This window comes from Lepus europaeus, chromosome 13, assembly GCF_033115175.1.
Source record: "Lepus europaeus isolate LE1 chromosome 13, mLepTim1.pri, whole genome shotgun sequence".
In the NCBI taxonomy this organism is placed as follows: Eukaryota; Metazoa; Chordata; class Mammalia; order Lagomorpha; family Leporidae; genus Lepus; species Lepus europaeus.
The window spans coordinates 91454212-91471560 of NC_084839.1; the positions used below are offsets into that span (position 1 = coordinate 91454212).

A 17349-nucleotide genomic window follows, 5' to 3' on the forward strand; every position below is an offset into this window, starting at 1 on the left:
GGAGATCTGGAAGAAGCTCCTGGCTCCTGGCTTCAGTCTGGTCCAGCCCTAGCCACTGAGGACATTTGGGGAGTACCCCAGTAGATGGAAGATCCCTTTCTCTCTGTCTCTCCCTCTCTCTCTCCCTCTCCCTCTCCCTCTCCCTCTCCCTCTTCCCCTCTCTCTCTGTACCTGTGTGTTTCAAATAAATCAAATAAGTCTCTTTAAAAAATTCTAAAAAAAAGAGTCCATAGAGTTGATTCCTGGTAGAGCTACTATTAGCTGTAATGTTGACTGAAGGAAAAAATCAGTTCAGTTTGAATGTGTCCAGTTTGATGTGATTACCAATACACGGCTAGAGATGCTGAGAAGGCAGCTTAATGTTTGTGACTGGGATTTGGGAGAGAGGTTGGAGCTGAAAATGTAAATCTGGGGTCAGTGGCATTCAAGTTACTATTATAGGCTGTGAGAGTGGGCAAGATGGCCCTGGATGTGAGTGGAGGTAGAAAAGACCAAGGTATGAACCAAGGAAACTCCTACATTAAAAGGTCACAAAGTAGAAAAAGTACCAACAAAAGTGGCCCAGAAAGAGGTAGGAGGAGGGACCCCACAGGAGTGCTGTGTCTTGAATGCCAAATGAAGACAATGAATTAAGACAAAGTCAGAGTAAATGAGGATTAATGATCGGCAGTAGGGTTTATATCATGGGTTTACTGATGACCGATGAGAGTAGCTTTAGTGGAGATTTGGAGGCAAATGAACATTCAAGAAAGAATCAGGGAGGAATTGGAGACAGCAAGTATTCACAACACGTTGAGTAATTGTGAAGAAAGAGAGTAGAGAAAAGATAAAGGGAGAAATACATGTATTTTAGACTATAATTAATGAATATGTGTTATGGTTATATATAAAACTGTATATATATTTACATGAATATTTGAAAGGATATTTGTACTCATATATAAATGTATAGCTATATATACACATATATATGGTGTGTAGCTATTATACATACATATAAACAAATGTGCACATTGAAAAATGCACATAATTATCAGGCTAGCTAAATGCTGCTACTAAGTAAATTACTCGGAGCAATAGAAAAATTTTTATTTGTTTAAAAATCACCTTTTTTTTCTTAGTGAAGTATTGGTTGAAAATTTAATTTTATTTACAGGTTCAAGAAGTTTGATGACAAATACCTGCGGAAGCTTTTAATTCGGGAAAATCAACCCAAGTCAAGCATTGTGTCCTTGTATAAAAAACTTGAAATAAAACATGCCATTGAGATGGCGGAGACTGGGATGATAAGTACTGTTCCTTCATTTGCATCTCTAAAGTGAGTACATGATGACAAATGAAAGTATTATGGGATAAAGCATTGATAGTTTTTGAAATCAGGAATAGTAAGACACTGGGCTCATGTCCTAGAGTGATGAACGAAGATCTCACAGTGGAGTAAGATTCTAGTGAAAGGTGCAAGTCCAGAAATGTGCATATCACATTATATTATTTTCTTTTTAGAATTGGCAAGTCAGAAAAGACTATCATATTTCAGTTGATTATGCCTTTATTATAGTTACTCTGAGAAATTTGATGCTTATTGAAAGTAAATTAAAGACTTCAGCAAACACTGTGACGTGGACCATTCTAAGGTGTGTTAAATTTGCTGCTGTAAATATGCATGTAACTGGACAACTCTTTGCCCATAGATTACCTACAGAGTCATAGCTGAAGGCTTGGAAGGAACAGTTGTGATTATCTACAGCAATGGTTCTTAGTCCAGCCTGTTGCATATTGGAAACACCATGGGAAAATTTAAATAATATAGAGGCCTGGGCCCCACCCTAGACCAATTAAATAAGAATGTCTGTGTTTTCAGGCCCAGGCTAAGGTATATTTAAAAATTCTTCAAATATTTCCAACATGCTGCCAGGATTGAAATAAACTGTCCTAGTCTACCTCTCAATTTTAAAATGAGGAGGGTGGATGTTATCCTAGAATTAAGATGCTGAGTTTCGCATGAGTCTGATACTCAGCTATGGCCCCTGACTCCAGCTTCCTGAAAATGCTAATCCTGGGAGGCAGCAGTGATGGCTCAAGTAATTGGGCCCATGCCACCAACACGGGAGACCTGGATTGAGTTCCCAGATCCTGACTGCTGGCTTTCACACTCCACCTGTTGTGGGCATTTGGGGAGTGAATCAATGGATAGGAGTGCTTCTCTCTCTCTTTCTCTCTCTCCTCAAGTAAACAAGCAAAACTTAAAAATAAATTTTTGAAAATATAAAATAAGGAAATGAAGACTCAAAATGTTGAAGTGAGTTACCCAAAGTATTTCAACAAGTCCCTAGCAGAAACATGAATACAGTTAGCACTTAGTGAGTGAGGGCATTTCATTTTGCAAGCATTCTTCCTTCTCTATTACAAATGCAACAGACATTAACAGGTTCCCATTGATTTCTCCTTCCACTGATGAAACTGAAACTTATTTAAACTAATTGTCACCTAATTAAAATGTTAGCCATTTGAGAAGGTTGAAGTGAGAGAAGGGAACTCCACATTATACCCAACCATATAAACTTTGATTTTTACTAGGACTCTAAGTCCCCTATAAAACTCACATGAGTTTTCACAGTCCAGAATAAAAAGGAGTGGTCAGGGTGGCTCAGAAGTAAGGGCATTATATTTCACTGGGAACAGCAGTGGGTTGAACAGTGACTGATTTATGGCCCCAGCTTTGTAACTGCTTTGCTCTGTGACCTTCAGCTGATTCATCTGTTGCCCTGAGCTTGAGTTTCTTCAACTAGGGAATAGGGCTAGACTTGATATTTATGCTTTCCCCTAGCTTTAAAATTTTCTGATCTTTGTTATGAACTATTTTGTTTGTACCTGGAGCAGTGGATAACTCAAGTGTTCAGCTTCTCACAGGAGAGTCATTGTCTTTGTGATCCCAGATAAGCGAATTATCAATTTTACTCTCTATAGTTCTGCCTGAAGCTGACATTAATCAGAGCAAACCTGAAGGTTTAGCATAGAAGAAGTAGGTAGCAAAATTAATGGCCACCTGTGTAGTTGGATAATTGGGTGCAATATTGACCATTCTACCTCTCCTTAAATGTTTTCTCTAGAGAAAAATAAAAGCAATAGGAAGGTAATAAGAAATTGGACTTATGGCATTAACAGATTTAGTATATAGAGCAAACCATCTTCTGACAATTAGAAAAAAAAGGACAAAATGTTTTTTTAAAAATCTTCATGAAAACTGGAGAGTACCCCTGCAAGCAGGAATTACTTGGCCAAGGGGCTAGATAAGATGGATAAGGTATTTGGGACCATTTTGGATAATCCCATAAGTATTAAGTAAACAAATCTAATAGAAACCCATCTCAAAATCATGGAACTTCATTTGCAAATTCCACCAAGTATTTAAGAAAGAAATATGGTCAATTTTATGTGAACTCTTACAGATACTAAGAAAACTTCCTTAATAGTCAATACTAAATCTGACAATGATATTTACAAGAGAGAAAATTTACAGATGAATTGCAGTAATAGTACTTCCATAAAAATGTCAAATAAAATATTAACAAACAAAATCTAGGGGCATATATTAAAAGATATTCATCAAAATCATTTGGGGCTTATTCCAGGAATAGGTGTACAAGATTGGTTTCACAGTCAAAAATGAATCAAAGTTATTCATCATTTTAACAATGAAAGGAAAGAAAAAATTAATAGATTGTCATCTACCTGCAACAGGATTAGAAAATTTATTTGATGAAACACAATATCTATTTCTTATTGTAAAACATCTAAACAAACTAGAAATAGGTGAGTCCCTTTTTAAGCTCAAAAAATAGATGCACAAAAAGCCTATGGAAAATATTTTTAATGTTGAAATGCTCAAAGATTTAGCCTAAGATTCTAGAAAAAAAAAGATACATATTATTACCACCTCTATTTAATATTTACCAGTACTAAGCAAGAAAAAGAAATTAAAAAGTAAGAATAAACAAGGAAGAGATAAAACTGTCATTACTTAGAATCCGATTATTTATATAGAAAATACAAATGAACCTCCAGATAAATAGACACAATAACTAAATTTATCCAAGTTTCTGAATATAAAACCTAAAAACTCAGTGGTGTGTACGTAAGTTTTAACACATGGGAGATGAAAAGGTTTTTTTTACAAAATATTTTATTTATAATAGTATCATGAAAAAATTATGCATCAACATCAAGTATTAACATCAAATTTAGAAAAATGTGCAAAATCTCCATTTAAAAAGTTATGCATTGAGGGAAAAACCAATAAAGGTGATATTAATAAGAAAGATCCAATAATGTAAAATTCTTAATTTTCCACAATATGATCTGTAGACTAAAAATCATACCATTCAAATCCCTGTTTGTGTGTGTGGAAATGAAAAGGATCAAAATCAACCAAGATAGTTTTTAAAAAAGGAAAACTTTGGCTGGTGCCACGGCTCACTAGGCTGATCCTCTGCCTGTGGCGCCGGAACACCGGGTTCTAGTCCCGGTTGGGGCGCCGGATTCTGTCCCTGTTGCCCCTCTTCCAGGCCAGCTCTCTGCTATGGCCCGGGAAGGCAGTGGAGGATGGCCCAAGTGCTTGGGTCCCTGCACCCGCATGGGAGACCAGGAGGAAGCACCTGGCTCCTGGCTTTGGATTGGCGCAGTGCGCTGGCCGCAGCGCACCGGCCGTAGCAGCCATTTGGGGGGTGAACCAACGGAATAGGAAGACCTTTTTCTCTGTCTCTCTCTCTCTCACTGTCTAACTCTGCCTGTCAAAAAGAAAAAAAAAAAAAAAAAAAAAGGAAGCTTGAAAAAAGACTCAGTAAAATACTTTACAAAGTATATTTCCAAATGACCCATAATTATATGTGCTCAAAGCATTATTTATAATATCCAACAATTAGAAATAAGCCAAATATTCATCAACAACAAATTGTATAAATTGCAGTACATTCTAATAATGAAATATACAGGGCTGAAAATGAACAAACAGCAGTTACATATGCAATTTCATTGAGATGGATCTCAACTATAACACTAAGCAAAAGAAACAAAATGTAAAATACGACATTCTGTATTATTCCTTTTAAATAGCATTCAAATTCAGGCACAATTCATCTATATTACTAGAAGTCAGGACAATTACTGCCTTTTTTATAAAGAGAGAAGGAGTTAGTGATTGATGTTGGGGGCATGAAATATTTTCTGGTTTATCGTTAATGTTCCACTTTTTTTTTAAGGTTTATTTATTTATTTGAAAGTCAGAGTCACAGAAAGAGAGGGAGAGAGAGAGAGAGAGAGAGAGATCTTCATCCCCTGGTTCACTTCCCAGGTGGCCGCAATGGCAGGGCTGGACCAAACCAAAGCCAGGAGCCAGGAGCCAGGAGCCAGGAGCATCTTCTAGGTCGCCAACGTGGGTGTCAGGGACCCAAACACTTGGGCCTCTTCTGGTGCTTTCTTAGGCCATTAGCAGAGAGCTGGATCAGAAGTGGAGCAGCTGGGACTCGAACTGGTGCCCATGTAGGATGCTGGCATTGCAGGCGTTAACTTTTCCCATTATACCAGAACACTGGCCCCAGTATGCCATTTCTTGACCGAAGTGGTGGTTATATAAGTGTGCCCACTTTGTGATAATTCATTGAGTGCTCCAACAAAGATTCAAGTACCTTTCTCCTTTATATTATATTCCATAAAAATGATTTAAGTAAAAATAAGAGAGGGATGGGCATTGTGCACTCGTCACTAAAGGTATTCAAATGGATGATGGCAAGAAGGTGATGGGAGCATTATACAAGAAAATCAGATATCAAAAAAAGTTGTTACTTGATGAACTTTTATGTCCCTTCCAATTCTAAAATTCTGTGAATTACCTTTGCAAAGATACCTGGCTAGAGAGCTGGGCGCGTGTCTAAACACCAGCCTCCATGTAGGGAGGTGCTGCTTCTCCAAGGTGGATTGGAGCCAAAATGGGCCGCCTAAATCTGGAGAGAGACTCATCACAAAGGAAGGAGGACAGTGAAACTCTATATATAGTTATATATTAAACACAGCCAATTCTTGTTACTTGCGGTAATGAAGTTCTCTATAGAGTAGCCTCTAACGCTGATTTTCACATTATAAAGCATCACTCCAAGGGGACATACATACAAGGTTAGGTTTCTCTGAGCCTCAGGTCACAGAATTGTCACCAGCTGATCAATACCTAGCCTTGTTGAAGACAAGTTACTTAATACGTAATGTTTGTACTTTGGCATTGAACCCATGGTCAACTGCATGGTAGCTTGGATGTGAATAAAGCTTATCTAATATATAAATTGTTCTGGAGGGTACAGCACAGCCTTCTCATGGGTAGGACACTGCACAGCACTTAAGCACTATGCTAAAGATGATTTTAAACAGTGAGATCACCTACAACAGTGTAAAAAGTGCATCATCAACTAGACTGTGAAAAGGATATTAGTTATAGTGCCAGAGCTGGAACAAGACAGCAGAGTGTCACCGGTTCCACACCATCTGGAAATGGCTGTTTCCACTCTGTGCATGCCTGTGAATGACTGCAAAAGTGAAACAAGTGTTGGCACTGGGCTGACAAATTGTAGCGAGTAGGTGAATTCACAGATTCAGCATCTGCAAATAAAGAGGACGGACTGCACATACATACATGCTAAAAATTGTTTGCAACTACTCTTAATGGGTATTGGAAAGACAAAACGTTAACTGAAAAATACCAGGGGCCTTCAAAAAAACCCATGGAAAAACGAATTAAAAGACATGCTTACTTTGGTGTGACAATTTTTGAAATCCCATGCATAGTTTTATCATCACATGCAGTTTCTATGAACTTTTTGAAGATTCCTGCTCCATATAGCTAATTAAGCTTCTGTTGGAAAAAAAAAAAAAAAAAAAACTTTGTCATTTTATTTATGGAGCATTAAGAGTGTGATAGCATTGTAAGCCATTATAGTTTTTCTTCCTTAAAAAGATAATTGCATAAATAGATTATTTGAAATTGTTTTCATGATTAAACTTGTCAATAATGATTTTAACACCAAGTTTTAGAACTTTTATGTTAAACTACTGAAAATATTGAATCATTGTGAAATGCTGTTTTAAAACTAAAGCTCTCTTTTCTTAAATAACTATATTGTACTTCTAACAAAGAACATTGATGTTTCTAGTATTTGTTAAAAAGTAAAATATTCTTCTTGCAAACTTTCACAGTGATTGTCGTGAAGAAAAAATAAGGAAGCTTACTCCTGGTGAAATGGATGAAATTCGAGAAATATTATCAAGAAATCTCTACCAAATACGTCAACGAGTGAGAATCGTTTATTTAGCAAAATATCTGCCTTTGGCTAAAGCTATGCTTTCTGGCTTTGTGATGTCTACCCTCATCCCTTTTTGGATGTCCACCCTCATGCCAGCCTCAGTGGGAACCTACCTTCATCTCTCAGACCCTATTTCCTTGTTTCCTACTTGTCAGGGTCTCACTCTCCTAGTGGGTGCTATGGCCAAAGCCGTGGAGTCCCCTAGAAGTTCCACTCTTGGGGTGGGGAGATAAAATACATGTTGACTAATGGTGAAGAAATGAATTGATTACAGTTTTTTAAATGGAAATAACTTTATAGCTTAGACCTTTTAAACATCTCTAATTCTCCATGTTATCCACAAAGTGCTACAGTGTCTTCCTTTAATCTCTCTTCTGAGTCACTTCTTCCACTGCGTTTCCACTGTTAACATTCATTCAGTTTGCTCATAATACACTGTGCCTTTAGAAGATGTGTACTGGATGGCGAGGTCCATTTTGGTGCATTGCATATATTAACTTGTTTACTGTTCCAAGTGTTGTCCCATTTTACAGGTGTAGGGACCGAGGCACAGGGAGGTTAAGTGGCACACAAGTTCCACAGGGACCTTAGCCTCTCATATGGGGGCCATTTCTGTAGCTTCTTAACTGCTCTCACCACAGGCCATCCCCATTCCATTCATATTACTCTTACTCTACCATTTTCTCTCAAATATCATAAAAAAAGTTATATGTTGTTTTTAAATTTAGTTGAGAGACTGAGAGAGGGAAACAGACACATACAGAGAGCTCCTATTGGTTTTTTTCAGTCCCCAAATGCTTACAACAGCCAAGACTGAGCTAGGCCAGAACCAGGAGCCCAGAACTCCATCTGGCTCTCCTACATGGGTGTCAGAGATCCAAGCACTTGAGCCATGATTTGGTGCCTGGCAGGATGTATTAGCAGGAAATTGGACGAGAAGCAAAACAGCCAAGATTCAAACTGGGACTCCCATATGGGATACGGAAGTCCAAAGTGGCAGCTAAGTTCAATGCACCATAACTCCCACCCCAAAGCACCTTTTTAATGGCAGTACTATCCTATTTAGAATGAAGCAAAACAGTATTTATGGCTTCCAGGATAAGCCACTCTTCCCAAATCCAGGGTCTCTTTTTCTAAGCTGTATTGCACCCAACCTTTTTTCCACATCTGCCTCCCCTACCTACCCCAGGCACCTATGGAGGGATGGGCCCAGTCTTTATTCACCACTCCATGCCTCTCTCGCCACTGGAAGCATGCCTGCTAGTCCATATATTCAGCTTCTATGCTTTCCCTAAGGTCACCAGATTATTCCCAGCCCTACTCTTAAATGGGATAGCATTTGGGGCTTATATGGTATCCCATGATTTCAGCACTTAATTTCATGACCATATTGTTTGGCTAGCCTTAGATGACCAACTAGTTAATGAACTGTTTCTTCAAGGCAAGAATCTTCTGTGTGATCATTGCATCTCTCTACAAACCTTATGCATACCATTCTAGATACAGGGATACTTTCAAGAAGTGCCGGGCCAGTTCTATCAGAAAATGAACTTAACAACTAATTATGATTTATTTTAGGAAGTATCTGCGTAGCTTATAAAACTAAAAATGGACAGACTTAGCTTACAATTCAAATAGCAGGGTATGGTCCTTGCTGGTGGGAGTAGCATTCCAATGTGACAGTTCAGCTGAAAAAGGAGAACCTCTGAAGAAGTTAAACAAAAGGACAGGGCACCACCAAGTGGCTCAAAGCGGTTTGTTTTCATATCAATAATTCGGATTCAATAGAAAATGTATGAGTATGACTTGTCTCCCCCCCCCCAGCTATTAATAATGCTAAATATACACAAGGTATTTCAAGGTAGACAAAGGCAGCTGATAAATTCAATTGTTTTCCTCATTTACATAAAGATCACACATCTTAGTGAAAAAAACCTATTCATTGATTTTTATTAAAAGATGAAATATTTCAAAATTTCCAAGCATTAACTTTAATACTTTTAAAGTTTTACTTTTTTCTTTGCACAGAAATTGTCATTGCTTAGTTGAGGGGCAAATCCAAAGAAATGTGACAAAGGTTTGCAATTTCTCTGGAAATGGTCAGGGTTTTTTGTTTTTTGGTTTTTTTGTAAAATGCCACTTATTTAATTTTTAAAAAATTTTATTAATATAAAGAGAATAGATTTCATGTATTTTATAGGTACAGTTATAAGAAAATAATTATACTTCCCTCTCTTCTTCCTTCTTTCCTTTCTTTTCTCCCTTTAATTTCTGCAGGCACAAAGTTTGTTTTTAGCCTTTGTTTATACCCCTGTGGAACTGTGGTCTTCCTACTTTGTACTTGTTGAACATTATGGCTAGTGGTGCGTTTAGCCTGTGATTGTAGAGTGAATTGAGATTTTGTCTAAAATGCCACTTAACGTGCTTTCGTTCCAGACTTTGTCATACAACAGACACAATCTGACAGCCGACACGAGTGAGAGGCAAGCCAAGGAGATCCTGATCCGCCGTCGGCACAGTTTGCGCGAAAGCATCAGAAAGGACAACAGCTTGAATCGGGAGCACAGGGTAACTGGGGTTTGGGTCTCTGGGTTTGGGTCTCAGAAGGCTGCTTACCGCCGGGCCGAGAGCTTTGGTGTGGATCAGCTCAGCTGATGGAACCACCTGCTTTGCTGATCCAATGGCTGCTGAGGCTCAATGAACAGGCATTCTCGGGTGCAGTCATTTATAAAGTCTTTTCCAATGTTTCTTGAATGCCCGCTAGTTCTAGGCACTGGAATACATTAGTGAACAAGGTTGATGAACATCTCTATACCTATTTGTAGGGTTCCTGTTCTAGTGGTGGCGAAGGCTCTCAGCCATATACAGAGTCAGTAAACTGTAAGTTAAGTTTGAAGACAATGAGAGCTCCACATAAATCTGAAGAGGGCTGAGACCACAAGGAAGAGACTGTCATGTTCCCAGCAGAATGGTATGGGAAGGCTTCATTTAGAAAGTAAAACAACCAGGGCTTGCTCTGTGGCATAGTGGATAAAGCTGCCACCTGCAGTGCCGGCATCCCATATGGGTGCCGGTTCGAGTCCCAGCTGCTCTACTTCCAATCCTGCTCTCTGCTATGGCCTGGGAAAGCAGCAGAAGATGGCCCAAGCCCTGGCTCCTGGCTTTGGATTGGTGCAGCTCCAGCCGTTGTGGCCAATCGGAGAGTGAACCAGCAGATGGAAGACCTCTCTCTCTCTCTCTCTCTCTCTCTCTCTGCCTCTTCTCTCTCTGTGTATCTCTGACTTTCAAGTAAAATAAATAAATCCTTAAAAAAAAAAGTAAAACAACCTTGTGTCCTGTAATGATGCATTCTCAGAAATGCATTATTGGGCAAATTGGTGATTGGGCGAACATGATAGAGTGTACTTAGCCAAACAGAGCAGTTGTATAATCTTATTGGGATCCCCACTGGATACACAGTCTGTTGTTGACTGAAATGACACATGGCCATATCTGGGCTCTCCAAGGAGAGTCTGTAGCCGGGGCAAAGACCAGAAGGTGGTTAAGCCAGCATGTGCTCTGGGGAAGTGCAGGAAGGCCTAAGTGGGGAAATGCTGGGGTGGTGAGTGTTGCCAGCAGATAAGGAAAGCCATTTAAAAGGATATCAGGATTTCTTGATTTTCCATAGCAGGCATGGCATCTTATTTTTACTAATATTCTGTTTTCAGTCATCAGAGACCAAAATGATTATGTGTGACCAAGACTATGTTTTTCACATGCAAAATGTAGCAGAGTCAGAGACAAATGAAAGAAAATAGAGACTGGGGCTGGCGCTGTGGTGTAGCAAGTTAAGCCACTGCCTGCAGTACCAGCATTCCATATGGGTGCCTGTTCAAGTCCCAGCTGTTCACTTCTAAATTCAGCTCTCAACTGAAAGCAGTAGAAGATGGCCCAAGTCCTTGGGCTCCTGCACCCGCATGGGAGACCCGGAAGAAACTCCTGGCTCCTGGCTTTGGAATGGCCCAGCTCTGGCTGTTGCAGCCATCTGGGGAGTGAACCAGAAGATGGAAGACCTCTCTCTCTCTCTCTCTCTCTCTCTGCCTCTGCTTTTGTCTCTCTGTAACTCTGCCTTTAAATAAATAAATATTTTTTAAAAAATAAAGAGACTGGAGATTGTGGCATTTGAATGTTGGTACATTAGCTAGAGTAACACTTCATTGTTCTGTCATTTTTAAGATGAAAGTAACAAAGTATAAATATGCTGCATCATTTTCCTCATTCCTGTAGGTTCGAAGTCTTTCTTTAGAGCAAGACTTTTAGTGTTTTGCTTTAGGAAGACCCAGTGGTTATCACATCTTGCTTCTAATGGTCCTGTTGGTGGGGAATGGGGTTCCTGACTGATGTTATTCTAAGTTCTTGTCTCCAAGTGAGAGAAGAATTCAAAGCAGAGATGTAGAGGAAGAAGGGGAATTTTTTTTAAAGGGATAGTACATATTCAGATGTGAATGCAGGCAACCTCTCTACATGAGAAAGGAAGAGCTGCCACTCCTACTAAAGGAGGGGGTTGGCCCTTGTAGGGCAGGGGGTGGTGCCCTCATCGAATATTCAAATGAGGCAGAGTTTGGGTGGGGCTTCAGTACCTCTGACTTCTATATTCCCTTTTTTGGGAATTTCCAAAGCTTCATGGTGTCTCCGTGTGGGCTGCAGCATACACATGGTCATCATGGCAACTCGTGCATGATGGAAAGCGAGGCTGACAGTGGGTGGAAGTGGGTGTGTGGAGCCTGTGGCCATGTTGGATTGGCACAGAAAGGGGTGGGGTTTTAGGCAGTGCCAGGCTGTGGCATAGAGGCTGCTGGCGATCTCTCAGCTCCTTGTCACTCACTCACTACTTGTCTACTTCTTTATTATTTTATTTTAAGATTTATTTATTTATTTGAAAGAGTTAGAGAGGCAGAGGCAAAAAGACAGAGAGGTCTTCCATCTGCTGGTTCACTCCCCATGTAGCTGCAATGGCCGGAGCTGGGCTGATCTGAAGCCAGGAGCCAGGACCTTCTTCCGGGTCTCCCACGCGGGTACAGGGTTCCCAAGGACTTGGGTCATCTTCTGCTGCTTTCCCAGGCACATTAGTCAAGGAGCTGGATGGGAAATGGAGCAGTCGGGACATGAACCGGTGCCCATATGGGATGCCGGCACTGCAGGCGATGACTTTACCTGCTACTCCACAGCACTGGCCCCAACCAGTCCAAATTAGTGCTATTTTCTTTAGTATAGATAGTTGATAGATTTTAGAAAATATTTAGTTATTTCAAATACAATAGCTACAAACCCTTCACAGAGTAGTTTTTAATTTTTTTTTTTTTTTTTTTTTTACAGGCAGAGTGGACAGTGAGAGAGAGAGAGAGACAGAGAGAAAGGTCTTCCTTTGCCGTTGATTCACCCTCCAATGGCCGCCGTGGCCGGTACACGGCGCTGATCTGAAGCCAGGAGCCAGGTGCTTCTCCCGGTCTCCCATGCAGGTGCAGGGCCCAAGGACTTGGGCCATCCTCCACTGCACTCCCGGGCCATAGCAGAGAGCTGGCCTGGAAGAGGGGCAACCGGGACAGAATCCGGCGCCCCGACCGGGACTAGAACCCAGTGTGCCGGCGCCACTAGGCGGAAGATTAGCCTATTGAGCCACGGCGCCGACCTAATTTTTTTTTTAATATATTTTCATTGACTTGACAGGCATAGAACTAGAGCTAGAGAGACAAGCAGAGCTCCCATCTACTGGTTCAATCCCCAAATTTCCTTAACTGCCTGGACTGGGCCAGGCTGAAGCCAGGAGCCAGGAACTCAATCTAGGTGTGCCATGTGGATGGCAAGGACCCAATCATAGGAGCTATCACTGCCTCTCAGGGTTTTTATTAGCAGGAAGCTGGAATTGGTGGTGGAGCCAGAAACTCGGGCTGTGTGATGTGGGATAAAGATATGCTAAATGGTGGCTTAAACACCAGGTCAAATATCAGCCCCATATTTGGAATTGAGAGCTAAAGTTCCGGGGCAACCATTTGGTACTGCATTTAAGGTTTCACTTGGGACACCCATATCCCATATCACAGCCTTGAGTTCAAGTCCTGGCTCTGCTCCCTATTCCAGCTTCCTGCTAATGTGTATTCTGGTGGGCAGCACATGATGGCTCAAGTATGTAGACCCTTGACACCCATGTGATAAACCCAGATTGATTTCTGGGCTCCTGGCTTTGGCCTGGCTCAGCCCTAAATCAGCAGATGAGAGCTCTCTGTATTTTTCTGTCTCTCTTTCTCTCCCCCACCTTTCAAATAAATGAAATAAATTTTTAAAAATTTTAAGAACTGAGCTGGCGCCGCAGCTCACTAGGCTAATCCTTCGCCTTGCGGCGCCGGCACACCGGGTTCTAGTCCCGGTCGGGGCGCCGGATTCTGTCCCGGTTGCTCCTTTTCCAGGCCAGCTCTCTGCTGTGGCCTGGGAGTGCAGTGGAGGATGGCCCAAGTGCTTGGGCCCTGCACCCCATGGGAGACCAGGAGAAGCACCTGGCTCCTGCCATCGGATCAGTGCGGTGCGCTAGCCGCAGCGCGCTAGCCGCAGCACGCTGGCCGCGGCAGCCATTGGAGGGTGAACCAATGGCAAAAGGAAGACCTTTCTCTCTGTCTCTCTCTCTCTCACTGTCCACTCTGCCTGTCAAAAGAAAAAAAAAATTTTTTAAGAACTGAAGTTTGAATTGTAACAAGGTTTGTGATAAAATGTTCAACTTTTACTGTACAGTAAATGCCCTTTCTGTAGTCTAAATAAGATTTTATATTTTCTTTACAGGCTTCTACTTCAACCTCCCGATATTTATCATTACCTAAAAATACGAAGCTTCCAGAAAAGCTACAGAAGAGAAAGAATATTTCTAATGCAGGTAATGGATATACTTGGAGCAGGAGAGCTTTCGATGTATTTACTGAGGCTTATAAAATAGAGAAGTTTGCCTATTATTTTTCTTCATGAAGGACAAGTTCAGTGGCTTGAAAATCTAAAATAAAAGCAGGGTGACCTTTTATTAGCATTGCAGCCTTGCTAAATGACATTCTGTGCAGCTCCATAAATAATCTAATCAGACATTTTCCAGAATGATTTTTTTGATATAGCAAAAGCAAATATTGTCACCATGGAGCTACGGAGCAAGTAAACAGAAAGTTCTAGGTCTGCAAACGTGTGTTTACATTTTTATTATAATTCGAATATATTTTCTTATAGGCAACCATACATTTTACTTCTGCGTGTAATTTGTCCTAACACCTAATTTCTCTTTATTTGATGGTAATCTCTATGTAGCTGCTCAAGCCACTTTCTGTGAGCCCCAAATGAACTGTTAGGATTCCATGAAAATGTGAAATGTAACAAGGATCACTTTCCCTCTTTTTTTTTTTTTTTTTTGGTTTGATAATTTATTTAATTAGCCCCAAAGAGGCAAATCTAAGGATGGCAGGTGATGTTGGTGGCAGGGTGAGACTGGGGAGCCCAGGCAGCGCTGAGTACTAGAAAGTGAACTGTGTTACCCCGCGTGTCCAGCAAAAACTGCTCTCAGCTCTTAAGGGTCTCAAGTCCTGGGCAAGTATTAAAACATCACTTGCAGGCCATACAAAATTATCCACTTAAAAAATGGCCTGTTACATAGATTTATGGATTTTCGAGTCCCTCCTAAAATTGCCTTGGCGGGACCAGACCCAGTCATTTCACAGGATTTACACAGCCCCCACCCCTGTAAGATCCAGGCAAGAATCTTCCCAGCAACAGGCAGTGAGCAGGCTGCTTTCTGTGTGCCAGACCTGGAGATGAGCCCTCCCCGGGTCATTCTTATGGGGCAGGTGAGGACACAGCCACTGCTGCCACAGGGCCTCTGTTTGCATGCCAGCTCCACCGCTTCCAGTACTTACCCCATCTGTAAAATGGGTGATTTTAATGCACCCATAGTGCTTGGGGCAGTGACACGGTAATCTCTGCACAGTTAGCATGCATACACACTTTCGGACAGGAAGGCTCGCAGAGCTGGTGCAGATTGTCCGGGGTCACTCCCTTGGAGTTAGCGGCCTCACACCTGCCTTCTCCCTAGAGACCCAGGGCACAGGGACAGCCTGACCCGCTAAAGTACTGAAGTCACTTCTAAAGAGCCTTGTTCTCTGCCACCTTCACCCACACTGTGCTTCCTTCGCCCTGTGGTAGATGGTGACAGCAGTGACTCTGATGCTGATGCTGGAACCACCGTGCTCAATTTGCAGCCCCGAGCCAGACGCTTCCTGCCAGAACCATTCTCCAAGAAAGCTTCCCAGGCCTATAAAATGGAATGGAAGAACGAGGTGGACGTGGGCTCTGGCCAAGGGCAGCCCAGCCCGCCCGCTGCACCCCGCAGCAAGGAGGGGGGCACGCAGACGCCGGCTGTCCTACGGCAGCCCCTTCTCTCCAAAGACCAGGGGAGGGAGGACAGTTTGACTGAAGGTGGCAGACCCAAGCCGCCTCCGCGGCTGGTCCGGAGGGCGTCGGAACCTGGGAACCGGAAGTCGAGGTTGGGGAGTGACAAGCCTTAATGGAAGCGGCCAAAGCAGACCTGGGGTGGCCTGCGCAGCACGGCTGTGTGTGTCACTCCCAAACCTGAAGCAACCATGAAATCCATTCACAACTCGCTGTGCATCTAAATGCTTGCTTGTGCTGATTAATGGAACGAATGCTTATCCCCAGAGGAGGAAAATCGAAGCAAAAAAAGTCCCACGAAATGTCTTTTGTGATGTGTTGCAATCGAATTCTCTGCAGGCCTGCAGAAGACAAAACAAATGTGTGCCTTTTTTGAACTCGAACGATGGAACTTGAAATTTTTAAGACAACTTTGTTGGTGAAAATTTTAATATATTACATATATATGTCTCAAATTTTATTTATGAAAAAAATACGTCTATCTGTAGTAGTTTTTATGTGAATGGCACTAAATGTACTGAATTTCTTTCCAAGGGGTAAAGGACTTTCCCGGGCGGGAGGGGTTGGTCCCCAGTGCAGGGGCTGGGGCCTTCCCTGGTCCTGAGCTGATGGAGAAGTTGGTAATTATGGAAGAGCACAGCCCCCCACACACAGGTGTCTCAGGGGTCAGATGTCCAGGCAGATGGAGTGGCCTGGCTTCCAGAGCACAGATAACAAGTGCCTGTGTGCCTATGAAATCATGACAGTCGGCTGGTTTTTAATTTGTTCCACTGTCTACCATGTGTTTGGGGGTGGCTCTAAGTCCTATCTCCCCTTCTTATTTAAATGGTGCAAAGAGAAAAGCTGCCCAGGCAAAACCAACTTGGGGGTGTTCCACTCAGACTTGGTGGCAGCTTTTGGTGAGGTTTCCCCCTCACCTTGAGGGCCTCCTTGTGAGAGGAGAGGGGAAAGAGAGGTGGTGCATCTGCTTACCACTTCTTGATGGGTTTTATGTGGTGCAACACTGGGAGGAGACAGGCGATTCCTAACATGTCCATCCATGAACACCAGCTTTAACCGAAATTTTCCATAGAACATTCTAGACCTTTGAGTCCCCATAAGAGGCTCAAAGCAAAGTTGGGAGTTTATATAAACAATATTCCAATTCTTAACAGATGGGTGAGGTTTCAAGTTTTTGGCTTTAATTCAGGAAGCACTTTGGAGAATGTGCAAGTCTTTTTTTTTTTTTTTTTTTTTTTTGCACTTGACTGTTATTTGCCACTTCTTGTTCAATAATGTAGTGACTCACATTCTTGAAATAAAATTAGATTTTACTCGTGGGAGCACTTTTTTAAAGTACACCAAAAAGAAAAGAAGTAGAACATGATCATTAAAGATTGGCCTTTGAATCTCACTTAAACTGTAAATTTCATTGGTCTGTCATTTTTTTTTCTTCTGAATAATTCCTCTTTAAACTTGACCAGAACAAGACTCTACATTTCTGGATTTAGATATTAAATGAAGTCACTTATGTAATCCCTAGGTTTCACATCAGAGATACAGAAAAGGATAC

The 17349-nt window shown here is 41.6% G+C and overlaps 1 protein-coding gene across 1 annotated transcript in view; it reads left to right on the top strand.

The window, feature by feature from the left end:
• The window catches only part of SLC9A2 (solute carrier family 9 member A2), a 100834-nt gene extending 84921 nt beyond the window's left edge, over nt 1-15913 (top strand). Inside the window, exons 8-12 of the mRNA XM_062208797.1 lie at nt 1157-1318; nt 7240-7336; nt 9783-9914; nt 14157-14247; nt 15552-15913. Coding sequence (XP_062064781.1) covers nt 1157-1318; nt 7240-7336; nt 9783-9914; nt 14157-14247; nt 15552-15913 — 844 coding nt within the window. The remainder of the gene's footprint in view (nt 1-1156; nt 1319-7239; nt 7337-9782; nt 9915-14156; nt 14248-15551) is intronic.
• The last annotated feature ends 1436 nt before the right edge of the window (nt 15914-17349 follow it).